General features: G+C 40.5%; 1 protein-coding gene across 1 annotated transcript in view; it reads left to right on the forward strand.

Moving 5' to 3' along the window:
- il11ra (interleukin 11 receptor, alpha) overlaps window positions 1-16,865 on the forward strand; it is a 56,501-nt gene extending 39,636 nt beyond the window's left edge. The window contains exons 3-12 of the mRNA XM_037753179.1: window positions 4,410-4,476; window positions 5,871-6,037; window positions 6,759-6,873; window positions 7,272-7,435; window positions 8,813-8,976; window positions 9,643-9,787; window positions 10,212-10,319; window positions 13,086-13,191; window positions 13,356-13,435; window positions 14,158-16,865. Of these exons, the coding sequence (XP_037609107.1) occupies window positions 4,410-4,476; window positions 5,871-6,037; window positions 6,759-6,873; window positions 7,272-7,435; window positions 8,813-8,976; window positions 9,643-9,787; window positions 10,212-10,319; window positions 13,086-13,191; window positions 13,356-13,434 (1,115 nt within the window). The 3' untranslated portion in view covers window position 13,435; window positions 14,158-16,865. The remainder of the gene's footprint in view (window positions 1-4,409; window positions 4,477-5,870; window positions 6,038-6,758; window positions 6,874-7,271; window positions 7,436-8,812; window positions 8,977-9,642; window positions 9,788-10,211; window positions 10,320-13,085; window positions 13,192-13,355; window positions 13,436-14,157) is intronic.
- The last annotated feature ends 417 nt before the right edge of the window (window positions 16,866-17,282 follow it).

Here is a 17,282-nt window from a genome sequence, read left to right on the forward strand (position 1 = left end):
AATCATATGATTAAATACTAATTAAATTAAAGGAGAAAGTCAATTTTAAAGAACTTTGACCAACTGTAGTTGCCTGGATGTTTTCTGCAACAAGTTAGGTCGGAATGATTTATTATTTTTATATCAAAATTGCAATTTGAAAGTGCGGTTGTCAAAACGCAAGAGCCACAGTTTTTTTTAATTGCTTTAAGCCTAACGGTTAATTATATAATTAACACAGTTAATTATATAATGAACAGTGTCTCCGTAAACAACTACAGAAAATGAAAGTTTTGCCAGCAACTGTTGATTTCACCGGCTATAATGATGACTGTTGCTGGTAAACTGGCGAAACAACAACTTTTGGCTTTTTCTCTGGTTAATACGAGAGGAGAGGGCTCTGTCTTTTTACTGTTCATAAAAGACCAACATAGTAGCAAGTTTTTTTTGTTATACAGTATAATAATCTAGGTGATCACCTCAAATCAGTTGTCGATTGTCAACAGACAGCTGATGGAAAAGAGTTGGATGGAATCTCTCAGTTAAACTTTTAGGCAGATGATAACACTGTTTTAAAGAGGACGTATTATGCTTTTGTGCTTTTTCCCTTTCCTTTAGTGTGTTGTATAGTTTTTTTGTGAATGTAAAAGGTCTGCAAAGTTACAAAGCCCAAAGTCCACGCCAAAGGGAGTTACTCTCCCCCAAAGAAACACTGCTCCTGAACTACCTGAACGCCTTCCTTGAAGTCCCGCCTTTTTCTTCTGTAACGTGGTGATGTCACCAAGTAACACATTTGCAAACAGAGCGTTTCAGACAGAGGGTGAAAAGAGGTGCTGCATAGAGATGTGCATTTCACGTAAAAAATACTAGTCGATCATTTTATTGACTGACTGTTTAAAAAATACAAGTAAAATTCTGATATGGTATGCTTGGCACAATCATATCTTGTTTAATACTATATAGACCACAAAGACACACCTGCGGTGTAATTTTTTAGAACAAAATCACAACACAAATTCCAATTTCAATATTGGTCAAGAAAAATCTTTATTAGATTTTGTCCTGATATCATTCACTCACTTTTAGTTTCACCTCCCAATAAGTGATTTAAATAATCTGGCTCAGCTGGAGTTTGTGATCATCTGTCTGCTCTTGTGTTGTTGCACTATTTCCCTGATCTCAGCCATTAACTTGCTGATTAAAATGGCATCTGTATTGATAACAATAGTGGACAGAACTATGGAAAATACGAAACAAGAAGAATTTGCTTTTACATATAAAATAGTCACACAGAACATGGTGTGTATGTCCTTTCTTGCTGTGATATCTACAGGTATCTCGTGTTTCTGTAATGTCACACAGCTTTGTTTTCAGTGGCCCATAAATAGCCGCTGTCTTGTTAGCTCAGATTTATTAACCATGCCTTGTGTTGTATATGATAAATCATTTCCCATACACACAGCAGCAGAAATAACAGGCTTCCATTTGCTTATTTAACAAAAAAAAAAAAAAACTCTCAGTAGGTTTCATTGTCCTCCTTTCTGCACCTCCTCCACTCAGAAACATAAATGTAGCCACAAAATCACTGTGGCGCACTTGGCTGCTCTTTTCCCCAGCTGTTTCATTCTGCGCAGCCACTAAAACAACAGCAGGAAGGCCAGCAAAGCGAGCTTTAGGTGTGAGTGAAAAGCCAGTATTGAAAAGACCTTCAGTAAAGCCTCCAACTCGAGTTTGAGTAAAATTTAATTTAGGATAGTTGGTCCCTGAAGGGCACATGAAGTTATGGCAGCAGGGGAAACTAACATAAATATACCAATACAGCAAATTAAATAATAACATCCCCAAAAACCTTCACTTGCCCGGTCCCCTCGAGCCTTTACTGATGTAAACAACAAAGTCACATTTTCAAGATCCAACTAAAATGCCAGTCAAACTTGTGACATAAAGAGAGGCTTGTATCGAAAATGAAGAAAGAAAAACAAAACAGGAACCTGGGACAAATTGTTTGTTGCTAAGGGGGGAGAGGCCAGCAGGGAGTGTGCATGCCTGAGTGATTGAGGTTAAGAATTAATGAAAGTGTGTGCGTGGCAAGACTGGCAGTCAAAGTGATGTTTTTCCACTCCAGATCTACTGTAAATGCCAGCTTTTATATTACGGAGCCAAGCTAAACATGCACACGCATACTGCAGATAGAGTATCAACTTGGCCAATTACTACAGTCACCGCAAGTATTTGCTCAGGTATATGCTGCACTTTGTGTTGCTTCAAATCTGCACCTTGCAATTTTGTGTGATGACAAGTAACCGTTTGGCAGCTTCTACTACCTCTTCCTTCGAGTTATTCATACAAATCGTTGTTCTATTCAATAAAGCGCTGACCGTACTTGGTCTTTTAGACACATTAATGGATACTTATGAACTGTTGTGGGGTAATAAATTATAAAACTAAAACTACTTGGCGACATCACGTCTGCAGGCACATTAAATGGCTAGTTCTTCATGCATATATCTTTGGTTGTATGTGCCCAGGTTTGGAGATATTATGTGTAAAATGTGTGCTGCCCTCCCAGGTCTATGGGGGTACATGGAGTTTAGTTTGTGCTGCTATAATAGTTCCAATTAAAATTGCAAACAACGCTGTAGGTATGGTGAGTTTAGAGCACCACAGACAAAATTCCATTCACCCCCATTGTATACGGGTGGAGACAGAAATCTCAGAGATGGATATCTCAAAACCGCAGCAGATAAAAGTGAAGCTATTTACATGGCTATACACCACTGGAGGTGATTTTTGGCAAAAAATTAGTAAAAGGGGAAAAGAAATGACACGCTGTGTCCAAATAATAGCCACGTCTTTCCAAATCCACATCGCAAAGCTGCCCCATTTCAAAGGTTGTGGTGGAGAAATGTGTCCCGCTTCTGCCTGAATATTGATTTTCTGAGGACTGAACAAGGTACACTGTGTCAGTCAGCATCTATTGTTCATTCTTCTTTTCCAAAATCTATAGCACGCTAGTCACTTTTTTAGTTTGGGTCTTTGTGAAGTTAAGGCTGGGAGCCCAGGATGATGTTGAATCTTCTGTAGTCAGTGAATCAATCTTATGAACAAGCAAATTAAGACAATGAGCAGAAAGCAGCTCACAAAGTTGTCCAAATCGGCCGATTTGGTTGTTGTTCCTCAGCGGCGAATTCACAAAAGGATTGCGCTGCTTTTTGCGGCTGCTAAACCATGTAATTATCAAAGCCACAAAGAGTGAAATGCACCCTTAACTGTGCTGCCAAGCCAATAGCGTCTCGGTGCTCCGGTGCTTTCTGAACATACAGTCTTTAAATTAGGATATATGCAGACATTTTGCGCAGAATCGTCCGCTTTCTATGCAAATGAGCCTCATTGCAAAAACATTCCTATTGACAAAGATCAGCGCTAATAGCCGCGCACAGTTACAGTGAAATGATGTACGCCTTTAGAAGGTTGGTAATAACTGAAACACATTTATAAGGGTTGTCCGTTCAAACGCATTTATTTTGGGATGCAATGACAGCTGTGTCATTAAAATACAGTAAACGAATAAAGATCCCCTACATGTCATTTTTGAAAATACATGAGAAAAAATCTGATTTAAATACTGTAATCAATGAAGTTGCGCTGCTGTTCCTTCTTGCGTAAATGAACACAGTGTCTCTCCTAATGGGGAGACGCATTTATCGTTTCTACTGCGGTGGGATCGTGGATGGTATTTAATAAACTCAAAACAAATGTCTCAAAAAAACTCGTAAAATGAGAGAATGTATTTCATATTTGCTTCATTAATGATTTATTATTTCACCCACCCACATATGTGTGTGCTGTAATATCATCAGCGCAATATCTTTTGTGAATCGGACCTTGAGATGAGGCAGATAGCGGCTGCAAATGATGCGCAATTCATGGTGCAGTCAGCGGCTGCATTCCATTCTTTGTGAATTTGCCACTGAGTGGAATCGGTAGCTTTTCACATTGCAACGGCTTACTTTTTCAATGTTAATATCAAACATGTTTCTAAATGGAGTTTGAGAGTTAAGTGTATATCTGTATCTTTGATGTTCTTGATATCTTCTTAAAATGCTAAACTGCTTCTCTGTCTATTGTGGATTCGCTGATACAGAGTAATATTATTTTAATTGTGATAATGATAAATGCTCAGAAAAATAAAACACTGCAGCAGCTTTATACTGTGTGCCAAAGTCTCTCCTCAGCCTACTGTCTGCAGGATCCCAAACCTTGTATGGTCATGTTATTGTGACACTGTTGACTCTACTGTAAATGGTGGCACTTAAATCACATTGACACAGACAATGCGGACACGTGGTATGTCAGATTGTGCATTGTTCACATACTGTAAGGGAGACAACGGTATGCTTTAATATTTTATGTGATGTCTGTGTTTGCAGTGTCAGGCGTGCAGTACGGGCACTTGGATTCCAATGTGACACTGGCATGCGGGAAGTCACAAATCAGGTAAGGACAGAAAACTATTTCCTGTGTAGAACTGTATTAAAGTTGTGTTTCTTTGTCTTCTAAAGACAAATAGGTATTTCCAGCCCGGACATATGGGAGTTGTTTTTTTGATGATCCAAAACATCAATATAACAGCTACATTTATTCAACTTTCAAGAGTTGTACGGGAACCAGTGATATCCATTTGTTCCATAGAAGCAGAACATAGACAAGAATGCATTCATCAGCCATCTAGCTGTATTCATATACTTAATTATGCATATATATTTTTTTAGCTTTGACTAAAAGGTAACGGACAAAAGAAAAACTTCCATTTTAATGGTGGTCTGAACATTTTTTTTTTTTTTCAAGGCAACAGAAGATAACTTATTGGGATACAAAGGGTTAAACACTGCCTGCATTGCTAAAGCAGGTGCAAAAAGGCTTAACTATCTGATTTGAGAGAGAGCCAATGTATGCCATCTTCTCAAAGAAGAGAAAAGTCAAATAAACTGCAGACAGATTTAACATGTACATGTACAAATTTAAGTGTATTGTCAGCAAATCCCACATAGAGACAAATGGGATTTGTTGGCAGTGAGAAAAACCTGAAATGAAAAATGATATTGTTGTTGTGAGTTGAGTTGAGTTGTGATATTCAGACTTAAGTATTTGATACCTATCATAGTGTACTTTTCAAGAGTTTAGTTCTTAATCCTGCAGTTGGCAGAATGTTTTTGGCATCATTGGGCAAAAATTCCATAATAACCTTTCAACATACTGTAATTCAAGTCTTCTGCACCTCCTCATGGCACACCTTTGGGTAGAACGCTGCGCTTCACTGCGATCACAAAGACGTGATCAAATGTGTTTTATTATCAGTATGTCGTGGTCTTATTGTGTATGTTATGCTATTGTTTTTATTGTGAACTTTATGTTACCCTCATGTAAAGAGCAATGGACTAAACGAATTTCTAGGTGTGAGATAATAAAGTTGATCTGAATCTGTATCTGAACCGAACGATCATACTCGCCGAGATGTTTCCTCGCCCATAAAATGTCATGAACCCACATAGATCAGCAGGTCCGTCCTTTCTCCCTACGTGCCTCAGCCTTCCCTACATCCAGAGCAAGGACCAGTGCAAGTACTCTACCTTGTGCAGACATGTTTACTACCGTGGATATTCCGTATCACAGCAACTAGACGCAACCAAAGCGTCTCAGCTGAAAAAAACGCTGCGCCTCCAAAGCGCACTCAAGCGCTCCCAGCTGAGTGTTTCCAGAGGAGCGCCTGGCGTTTTCAGCTGGGAGAAAAAACACTTTGGTGGACACGGGCCCTTAGGCTTACAGGTTAGCGAGGGAAGTCCTCACAAGCATAATAATTAAACTCTTGTTCTCTGTGTGTTCCCGAGCAGGATACCTGTGGTGTGGCATCTCAACCACAGCTCAGTGTTGCCATGGCACAGAGTGACATCAGATGGAACCTTAGTCCTGCTGCACGTCGACCACTCAGCGCAGGGCAACTACAGCTGCTATGACAACCAGGGGCTCCTCCTCCACTCCGTCAAACTCAGGCTGGGCCGTAAGTGTTGTTGTGTCGTGACTTGTCCAGATCTCACAGCGCCTGATTTAGAAGTTATTACTCTTTAACGGCCATACTTTTAGTCTCTCACCATGGGATTGTAGCTTTAAAAAAAAAAAAATCACTCTTCGCAGCAGGAACATGCCTACATCCCTCGTGTTTTAGATCCCAGCATCTCAGTCCCTTACAGTTCAGTTCAGTCTTTTGGATAATTCAGCATAAAAGCATTAAATCATTTTCCGTTTCTCCTACTCAAACATTCTCATCTCCCTCTTGAGTTTGCCACATATATAACATATTTCCCTCTATGTTTCTATCTCATCCCTATTTCTGTCTCTCCTGCTTTTTTAATGAATGAGTTTTCTTCTCTCAACATTTAATTCATGTCGGCCTTTCTGGCAACAACACGACATCATATTACAGCAGTAATGATCAGAGCGGCGCTACTGGTCCTCAGAGGAAACAGGTCTTATCGGCCGTCACATAGACAAAGCCCCTCCACTTCCTGTCACTGTCTCAAACAGGAAGCAGCTCCTTAAGTGGGCTTCCTTTTGAGGGACAGGGAGTTTTCCATGGTACTGGCCAAGCTTCTCCTGAAATATTCTGGTTCACGATAGGGACACCAGAGCACAGATCTGTTCATTTTAGACAAGACTTAGGACACTTAAAAAACAAACTATCTCTCTGTCCTGAAAATAAACTCTGACTCTCTGTTTCCCAGACCCCCCTGGGCTGCTGAGCATTTCCTGTCATGTGCCCAATCACACGCATGTTCGCTGCTCCTGGGTGGAATCAGTAAAGACCTTCCTGCCAGCCAAGTACAACGCCTCCTTCAGGTAAGAGAGAGTTACTGCATGTCAAACAACAACGCCCAAGGTCACATTCAGAATGGGCTATAAAGGGAACTAAATATAGCGCATGTGCCACAGAGTTACATTTTGAATGAAGCGCATATAGTGTGAGTCGTATCCTAATGTGAACCCTGACCAATCCTCCTCTGCCTCCTCTCTCTTCACTCCGCCATATGGCACTCAGTGGAAACTTTTAACCATAACACATTACAGCAGTGTTTCTCAATCCATCTAAGTGTCAACTGAAGAAACTCAGGCATTGGCTGCGGTTACCTCTGAGTTCCCACGTTTTCTGCAGTTTCCAGCACACACTTAAGTTGTCTTTCACCAAGTTGTCTTTCACCCAACGGAATACACCACACAAATTTTGTTTCGTTTTCAAGGGGGACTGGTCAGGAGTGGAGGCCGTGCGTTGTGGATGTCGTCCGCAAGCTCTGTCTTGTAGATCATCCTGCCTTCTGGCAGACCATCCATACCCTGAGACTCACAGAGACCAACGCCCTGGGGTCCGAGACAACATCTGCCCGCTTTAGGTTACATGACCTATGTAAGATCACATAAAACACACACACAGGAATGGGGGGATTAAAACTGTTTGAAATTTGTATGACAATTGTATGTGTACGAAGCACTCAAGTGACTTTTTTTCTCCGAAAGTTGATCATTTTCACAATTTTTTATTTTTTCCAGTACTCCACACCCAGTTCTACCCAGCACTATTCAAAAACTACTATTGTGATTGTCTGGCAATATTGCTGGACCTGTCCCCTCTATTATTTTTATCAGTTGTGGCATAACACACATTTACAAAAACGTTTTCAAATGATGCAACTTCAGGGGTACAAGCTTCATGCTTCAATAGCACATCCATTGTCTACTAGAGATACACAACAGGGTTCATGTCCTTGTAGAAGCTTAAAGAGGCATTTACTTTCCCATCATTTTTCAGATGTACATGCATTTATTAGACAGATTAAACTACACAAGCTTTGAAAGTAGGACTGGGTATCGATACTCCGAAATAACCCAGTACCAAGTAGTATCAAAACTTCTCCAGTCAAACGATACCTGCAATTAATCCTTTGTGTGCCCAGATCTAGAAAAAAAATCTTATTTGTATGGTTCAGCTGTATGGTTTAGCTCACAGCCAATCTCCACAAACGGTGCTGACAGTGCTAACAGTTTTAACCTGGGGCGGAACCGGAGTGTGGGCGTTACGCGTAGTATCGGTATCACTTTAAGGGTACTGGTATTGGATATTGGTACTGGCATCGTCATTTTTAAAACAATACCCAGACCAAATTAAAAGGCACAAAAATGGAAGCTCAAACATGCAGATTGTACAGATGAAGCAAGCTATGTTTTGTAAGAAAGACACTGTACCTGTACATTCTTGGAACACCCACAGACATATACGCCAAATGTCCTGATTTCTAATGCGGCACATTATTTTTTCCAGACTGTTGTTGTGACTGTGTCCTTTTGGTCGTAATACAATGACCTCAATCATCTTGTTTTGCTGCTTCCCTGTGTGCATAACATTCTTGTCACTCTCGAGCTGAGCCATTCACAGCGTCCTTGACACAGTCGTCATAGCGGCTGGAGCGGAGTGCCTATTGGTTATTGCTCACCGCTTTTTCTCAACCTCTGCATTTTTTTTTGAATACACTTCAAAACATGAATAAAGAGATAAGAGTGTGTGGGCCAAGATTCAGAGATTTAGTAATAGCAAGGTGATGCATGCATAGAAAAAATGGCATTTTATGAATCAAAGTTGGATTTACTTTATATTCCTCAAAGTTGCAAAGGTAGATCATCAGATTTTGGTTTGATTTGTTACATTCGGCCAATAGTGTGCCAACCATAGAGGAAATCCTTGTTGCTAAATCTCATTTTGTTTCTTTCTATTCTTCTTTCTTGGCAGTGAAACCAGACCCTCCAGAGTCACTGTTGGTGAACGAGATAGAAGGCTATCCAAAGAGGCTGATCGTCTCATGGAACTTCCCCTCTTCCTGGCCTCTGCACGATGCTTTCCCCCTCATATTTCAGATCAGATACAGGCCTCAGGGCTCTGTGTACTGGTCAGAGGTTAGTAAGCAAGGCTGAAGGTTTCATTTCAGTGTTGGTGCGCAGCACGGTCTGGATTTAACTTGTGCATCCTGTCAAACTGAATACACTGTATACAGGTGGTATTAAAGAAAATACAACTGTACTTTCCCAACATTATACCGACAATTGGAACTAAACTTGTCCATTTATTTACTTACTGTGTGAACACAAGCAACCTTATTTCTGAGATCCGTAAGATTTCAGTCCTGGTTGATTTGGCGACACCCTGTTAACTGGTGGTAACCCACAAATGCAGTTTAAAACTACAGGTCCCAGAATACTGGGGGCAGCAAAATGTCAGGCAATGATATGCCTTTTTCCATCATTCTGTGAGCAACCGTGATCTGAAATTATGCTGCACACGGCATGAGTCTACGAAAAGTGAAAGTATTTGGTTACCTCGCTCTGTAACATGTCGCCTGCAGCTCTTCATCTAACAGCTCACTGTGTCTGCAAAAAGAATGTGAAAAAACAACAATTTCACTTTTATTTTTAATCCAAATCTGGCCCGTATCACATGAATGAGTGATCATTAAAAGTCTTCTTTCAACATGTTTTCAGTAACTTTCTGCTTGTCATGTCTCTCAGGACCCACAATGACGCCAAAAACAATCCCCTGTCCTGTCTCTTTCTCCCATCAATCAGGTCTTCTCCGAGGAGAGTCCGTTCGTGATATTTGACGCCCTGGCTGGTCACCTCCACCAAGTTCAGATCCGAGCCCGTGACGAGGTGAACTCTGACAGCCAGTGGAGTGAATGGAGTGCCCTGCTTCTCGTCAGGCCTTGGGAAGGTCAGAAAGAAAAATTCACAAAACGTTTAATTTCTAAGACTAAGTCAGTTTATTTTTTTAGAGCACATTTCACATTGCTCGTTGAGCAAGTCTCTGTCCATAATGTCAGACACTTACAATAACAATCGGAGCCTGTCATGGCAAAAACAAGCACTTTTAGTGGACGTAAATGAAGGAACCAGCTTGCCCCTATAGCACCATATTGCTGCCGTCTACAGCGCTCTCCCCTCAATACTAGACCAATTTCAGAAAGTGTTGTCGCTATTAGTCAGTTTGACACAATAACATGGGAAAATAGGGTCCAGGTTGAAAAATACTAAAGTTATCCTTTAACAACAGACTTTGTACTTTGTGCATATTCATTGTTACTCACTAGAATAAATCCCTAAAGTATCTATGTGTGTGTGTTTTCTTTCTACTACAGACTCCTCCACCCCTGAATCTACAGAGGAGTTCCCGCCAGACGAAAGTTTTCCAGACTATTTTTTTCCCTTCGACACAACACCTGAAACCTCCACCGCCAAGTCACACAGTAAGTTGTTTCAAATGAGAATTGCAACGTGATTGTATTCAGGAGCAACACCAATACTGCATGTGTTTACATTATAGCTCAACAGCAGTACAATTACTGTCATTACTATTTCTATGAGCCATTCTTCTACTTCTTCCACTCCAGTTGCTCCTGCTACAATTACCAAAGCTGCTACTATTACAATTACTACTACTGCTGGAAGTACTCATACTCTACTACTGTTACTATTACTGTAATTAATACTGTTTAATGTTTAGTACATCCACTGCTACATTGCTAGTAATGCTTCTACCACAACTAATACTTTTACTACTGTTGCTACAAGCGCATGCCAGTCCCTGAAATTAAGTTAAATGCACCCACTAAAACTTGTATCATTATATTAAAAAACCAAAACATCCATTATGTCATTTTGAGGTGAATTATTAATACAGTCAAGTTGATCAAAGGTCGGATCGGATCGGTTGAAATTAGGCTCTTCCTTGCTTGTTTACATTCATGCTATTCCGTAGAGGTGATCTATCTGAATCTAGTCAAACAGCAGGATGAGTATATTTTTTTTACCCCATTATTTGGCACCAACAAGAAGCTGCATTAGTCATTAATGCAGCAATAATGCGTTATTTACTGTTATTATACTCTAGATGGAGCAGTACAAATACCCTGTGTCTGGCTTCATCACCAAATTACATATAACTGCAGGAAATTGTACCTGCAGGGTATTATGTTCTCTACATCATGTGCCCTGGATGAAAAGTTAAGTACATAGAAGCTCACATATGTGCAGAAAACACGGGGAAAAAGCAGCCTGCAATATATACACGTGCAGGTTACACACAACAAGCCGGCACTTGTAAACATGCACACACACACACACATACAGTATATACAAGGAGACAAATAGACGGAGTGTTGGCAGCAGAGTAGAGCCTGAAAGTCGCTGTGCTGTACTGATGCTGTCAGATTTAAGCTGGTCTGCTGTGAACCAGATGTCTTCTTCTCTTGTTTGTGTGTCCACTGTCATCTGCAGATGTGCACATAAATCGTTATGTGTCTTTGCACATTTTATTTTCAGTGTGTGTGTCTGTGCCATGCTCTTTTCTATTTTTCTTTGTTTCACAGCTCACATTCGACAATGTTTCGTCTTGTTTGTGTGTGTGAACGAGAGTTGTTTACTCCTCTCAGTATGATAAATGCATGTTTGTGTGAAAGCTGTAATGGCACATTTAAAATTAACTTCTCGCCAGAGAGCAATTACATCCGAGAACACACACACACACATACCACTATTTTTTTTATCGCTTTATTTTGTCTCAGACTAACACACAAGCACAGAGGAGGAAAAGAGTGTGCAAAGAATTTGAAATACATATTTTCACTGGTTTTTGCTTTTGATGAGTTATGACAAGACCACCCAGCCATGTGTGAAGCTGAAGTGTGTCTTATTCAACTATGTTTTCTTGTCCATCTTATTCCTTAAAGAGATAATTCAGATGTTTTGTAGTGGTGTTGTCCAGTTTGGAGAAACAGACAGGAGTACCGACACCAGAGCAAAGCAATGCACTGCTGTGGACGGGGCCGGCAGCAAAACACATTTCAGCCACTTAAAAGAAAGACCCACCTAAAAAAAAATCTATATCAGTTTAAGTGTACGCTAATCGCAATCACGATTTTTACTTCCCACAATTAAATGAACATGATCACCAGCGATATTGATGTGTAAAATGTGTGTGCTGCTCATAGAAAGCTCTTCTGCATATCAAATCAAGCGCTTCCTAAACCAACAGCTAACCACCAGCCGGAGATCGAGATGTTTTGGATTCATTTTTGGGTATAGATATTATCTGTACAACCAGTGTGTTTATGATTAAATTGAAAGCATAAAAATGTTTATCTAGCTCTTAATGTTTCGAATTTTGCTCTTAAAGTGCACCAGATTGAAGCATTTAACTTTCAAATGTAGCTAAGAAAAGCGTAGGGTGAATATTCCTGTATTTCTTTCATATTACAATATATATAGCAGAAAAAAATATTGCAATGTCTGTTTTTTCCAACATCGTGCAGCCCTAATTTGTACATTAGAAGGAATGTAGCACAGCATTGTGCAATGAAAATATGTTGTCGCTAAAATCAATGAATAATCGTGATAAATAACTGTGATATCAATATTGATCAAAATAATCGTGATTATCATTTTGGCCATAATCTTGCAGCCCTAGTGTATGCTATATTTAGAATATTTTCACTGTGCTATCTTGCCGTCAGACAGCCCTTTCTGACGGGGAACTCATCTGAGAGTGGAACTTACATATGCTCTCTTCAAAGCCACCAGACTCAGTTGACAAAAACAGTATAGATAAGTTTCACTTTCAGTTCAGTTTGCCATCGGAAAATGTTGCCGGCCCCGTCCACAGTAGCACATTGCTTTGCTCCAGTGTCGGTACTCCTGTCTTTTTCTTCAAACTGGGGGCATGCCGAACATCTATGGATCAGTACCTCATACAACCCCACTTCAAAACACCCAAACTATCCCTTTAACTATATTTGTTTTTGGTTTTCAACTTTTATTTTCTTTATTTCACCACACTTTTTACATCTGTCTCTTCTATCGTGCATCTGTTCCTCTCTTTCCCTCTTGATCTCCAACCTTTCATCTGTGAGTCAGCTCTCCTCCTCTCTGATGCTTTAGCTCTCTCTCTGTATCTCCCACCCGGCTTGCTTTGTTGACATCCCCTGCTGTTTTTTTTCTCCTCTCTTCCCATTCAGATTCTGTACATCCTGAGGATGACGGTAATTTGGGTTTGGTGATTCTGCTGGTTTTGTTCTCCGTGGTCATCCTCACCACCGTCCTTTCCCTCATCTTTATCATGTGGTAAGACACACACACACACACACACACACACACACACGTATCCCACATCCACAGGCCACGGCTGTGTGGTCTGTCTCTCTGTATTCGAGCAAGATTTTGTTTTTTCAAAACATTGCATTTTTACGTTTTTTTGTCGTTGTTTACTTATTGTGTAACTTTTCCAGGGTGAGGCAGAGGCGGCGCGATCACGGGACCAAACAGGAACTCACCTCTATGGTCAAGATGAAGTCCATGCCAATCTAATGTGAGAAACACACATAAACGCAGACATTTAGCTTTTTTTATAGTTTTGTTTTTTGAGTTTTAATCTTGTTTTTCTGTCGAAATATCTTCTCTTAAACATTCTTGTGTCGGATATAATTTCCCGCTCACATTTGTCTCGTCGCACATGTGCTGGGAATATGTTGAATCCCCCAAACGATGGCCACACATGGCGGTTTACGTTCTTAGTTTAGCTTGTTTGGCAGATAGTTTTAGAACCTCTGGATGGCGAACAGCCTCTGTGGCGACGATAATTAAAATCCTAATTAAGTGTCACCACTTTCAGATTTATAAGAGCACCACAAAATGCCCTCAAATGGGAGTCAAGCCAGTGAGAAGAGCGTAGCAAAGCTCCGCCTTAGTGAGAACTGAAATGGTTCAAAGTGCTGCTATAAACAACATTCAGACAACCCTTCAGATAGTCAGCCAACATGTGATTATAAGGCTCACACACACACACACACACACACACACACAGACAGATTATAACCCTGTAAGTATGCCTGCATATCTTTCATCGAGCTCTGTTATTTAAATCTGTACTTTCAAGGCAGCACTTAATTACATTATGATTTATACATGTTTTTTAAAGTCGCCTTCTTTTCTTCTGTTTTTCCTCCACTCTACTCCTTCATTTCCTCTCTTCTTTTCTCCATCCTCTCTTCTCTTCTCTTTTTCTTTTCCTTTTTTTTTCTCTCTTCTCAGGTTGATTTCAAGCATATTCTCCGTGTCAGCCCGTTCTAGGGCTCCTCCCAGGAGTCAGCCTCTGCCTTCACCACAGTAGCAAGCTGACTGTCCGTATTCAACTACATTAACCAGAATGCATCAGCCAGGGTCTAACCAGGATCCGGGACAGGGATGAACCCATACACGGACCTTTGCGGAGTAGGGTTAAAGTTGCCCAGTTTATAAAAGCTGACTGACGGGTATGTTTTTGCAAGAGTTCCCTGTGACCTATTCAGTGGTCACATCTAACTGCACTACCCATAATGCATCAGCAGACTCCACCTGCTGTCCACGGGGACAGGGAAAACAGACCCTACTCTGTTTCTTTTATGATCACTTCAACATTTTTCACTGCAGTTCAGTCCTCAGCGGACTGTAGGAGCGACGCTGCATCAGGACATTTGAGTTCACTCACAACCAGTGCTGCTTCAGGTGGACTGACTCCTCGCCCTTTTTTGGAGACGAGCAACATTTTTTGAACTTTTAAGCAACGAGTAAAGAAGTGCAGCTGCCAAACAAGAGAACATAGGCTTTTTTTGTTTTTGTGGAAAGATTTTTCTGGGACAACTTTAATCTCTTCTCCCACCCAGAAGTCCTCACGTTCTTTTTATTTCTTTTTTTATTTTGAGATTCATCGGGAGAAGTCACAGATTAATGTGCGTCCGTTTATTACATCGACTGACCGACCGACCGACTCAATGCTGTGAAGGAAGCATAACTGCCAGTCTCTCTGTGTGTGCATCTGATGCCAAAGCAGCAACTACGGGCATTAATGGTCTCAGCTGAGGGGGGCAGGAGGCCTGAATTGAGGGGATGGACATGGAGAACAAGGTCCAGGGTGGGGCGGGTTGGGTTGCCTAGACTTTATTTCATTTATGACAAGTGATTTTTATGTTGCATGATATGCTTGTTTTCGTTGTCTGGTGTCTTTAGCAACGGGTGATCTTTTGTTATACCTCTTTCTATCCATCCATCCATCCATTGTTACTGAATGTGTGTGAAGACACACATGGGGGAGAGTGAGATAAGAAAAGAGATACTGGCCTTTCACAAAACCACCAGCATTATGACATTACATAGACATTTAGTTAGCCAGAGAATATTAAACCATAGACATTCAGCTGTCCTGTCTAGACTCCAAACAACCCCTAATAACTTCTCTCTCATTGTGTGCCCATTACATTTCTTTCTTAAAAAACACCAGGCTGAAAAGCAGTGTTTTGCTGCCCTCTGTGGTTGAAGGTTTCATCCCTGTTTCACTTCTGGACACACACCAGTGATGGGAATGGTTGGGTGTGGTGGATGATTGGGCTTTGTTGCACCTAAAACCACATTTTTTGTCAGATATTTAATTTACAACGATATAAAAACTGAGAAAAGCAGCAAATTGTTAAATTCCAGTCGGTGCAACTTTAATATTTGGCACATAAAATGATATATGACAAGCAATCGAATATCAAAATTGTAGTCGATCGGCTAATACATTAATACACTCTCAGCCTCTTAGGCCATTGTTACACCGTTAAAGTTACTATAACCCCCTTTTTAACTTGATAAGACTTCACAGTGTTTCATGTAAGTTGTTGGTCTGGGGTTATACAGCCAGGTTACCTGCAGATGAGAGGAATACAGTAACATAAGAGGCATATTTTAACTAGATACAAAAGCTTATTAAAGGTTGCCTATACTGATATAATGAAAAGAAAGAGGTTGTAGATTTAAAGGTAGAAACGCATGGTTCATTAAGATGAAAAAAGACAGATTGCTAAAAAAATGTATGAAGCACTTTTCCATCAAAGTAATTTGAGGAATAATACCTAAAAGTCCTTTTGGGAAACTGCTCTCATGAACAAGTATCACTGACAGCGCTACTGTAATTTTAGTTCTAATGAAAGTGGATGCAGAAAGCTTACTAGTGCAACTCACAGCTAACTTTGACATGGGTTCTTTTCACTTGGTGAGTGGGCTCTCACAATCACTGCTACCATAATCCGAAATTAAATGGTTTGCGGCTAGTTATTATGGAAACATTCAGTAGCATTGTGTTCTTGTACAACACATTAAATAACAAGAGAAACAGTATGCACCAGTTAAGCTTACAGTAGTAAATTGCCGGCTTCACCAACTGGTCAGTTATCTCATGAAAGTTAATGAGTTTATGTAGCTGGATCAGAGCATGTTTGGTTGGTGGGTGTGAACATGAGATGGGCACCAATACGATTTAACTGACAAGAGCGACTCTCGCTCACTGTACTCGTGTCTCACGTCCCACCGACTCACGAAAGAATGAATGGTCTCTGGGTGGCCACCGTATGAAAAGCCCTAAATACCTCTAGAACAGTATATCTGGTTTAGTTTTGCTTTTGACACCTACAAACCTTGTGTCCTGTCTGTAACCGATGGAAGTGAGAGGCTCTACTGCTTGAGTGGGGTGCTCACATAAAAAAAAAAAAAAATTTTTTTTTTTTTCTCTTTCTGTCGGTCTGGTGGATATGGAAGCCCATTTACGCCAATGTGATGAAAAAAAAATCCTGTGTGTCATTATAATATTGGGTCTCTGTAAATTAGAGTACGGTCTAGACATGCTCTATATGAAAAGTGTCTCGAGATAACTTCTGTTGTGATTTGACGCTATATAAATTAGGGCTGTCAATCAGAAACCCTCACAGGTAATGCATTTAGCATATCAAATATGCTCAAATCATAACATAGCAAACTGCAGCCCAACAGGCAACAACAGCTGTCAGTGTGTCAGTGTGCTGACTTGACTATGACTTGCCCCAAAACTGCATGTGATTATCATAAAGTGGACATGTCTGTAAAGGGGAGACTCGTGGGTACCCATAGAACCCATTTTCATTCACATATCTGAAGGTCAGAGGTCAAGGGACCCCTTTTCCTTGCCAATTTTATCGTAAGTTGGAGAGTTATTTAGGCTCCTTCGCAACAAGCTAGTATGACATGGTTGGTACCAGTGGATTCATTAGGTTTTCTAGTTTCATATGATGCCAGTATGTTCACTCTGGCCTTTAAGACTGAACCCGCTACAACCTAAAAATCGCCAGTTCCGTTAATGCGTAAAAGAAATTAGTGGCGTTAAAACA

Source organism: Sebastes umbrosus, chromosome 19, assembly GCF_015220745.1.
Source record: "Sebastes umbrosus isolate fSebUmb1 chromosome 19, fSebUmb1.pri, whole genome shotgun sequence".
Lineage (NCBI taxonomy): Eukaryota > Metazoa > Chordata > Actinopteri > Perciformes > Sebastidae > Sebastes > Sebastes umbrosus.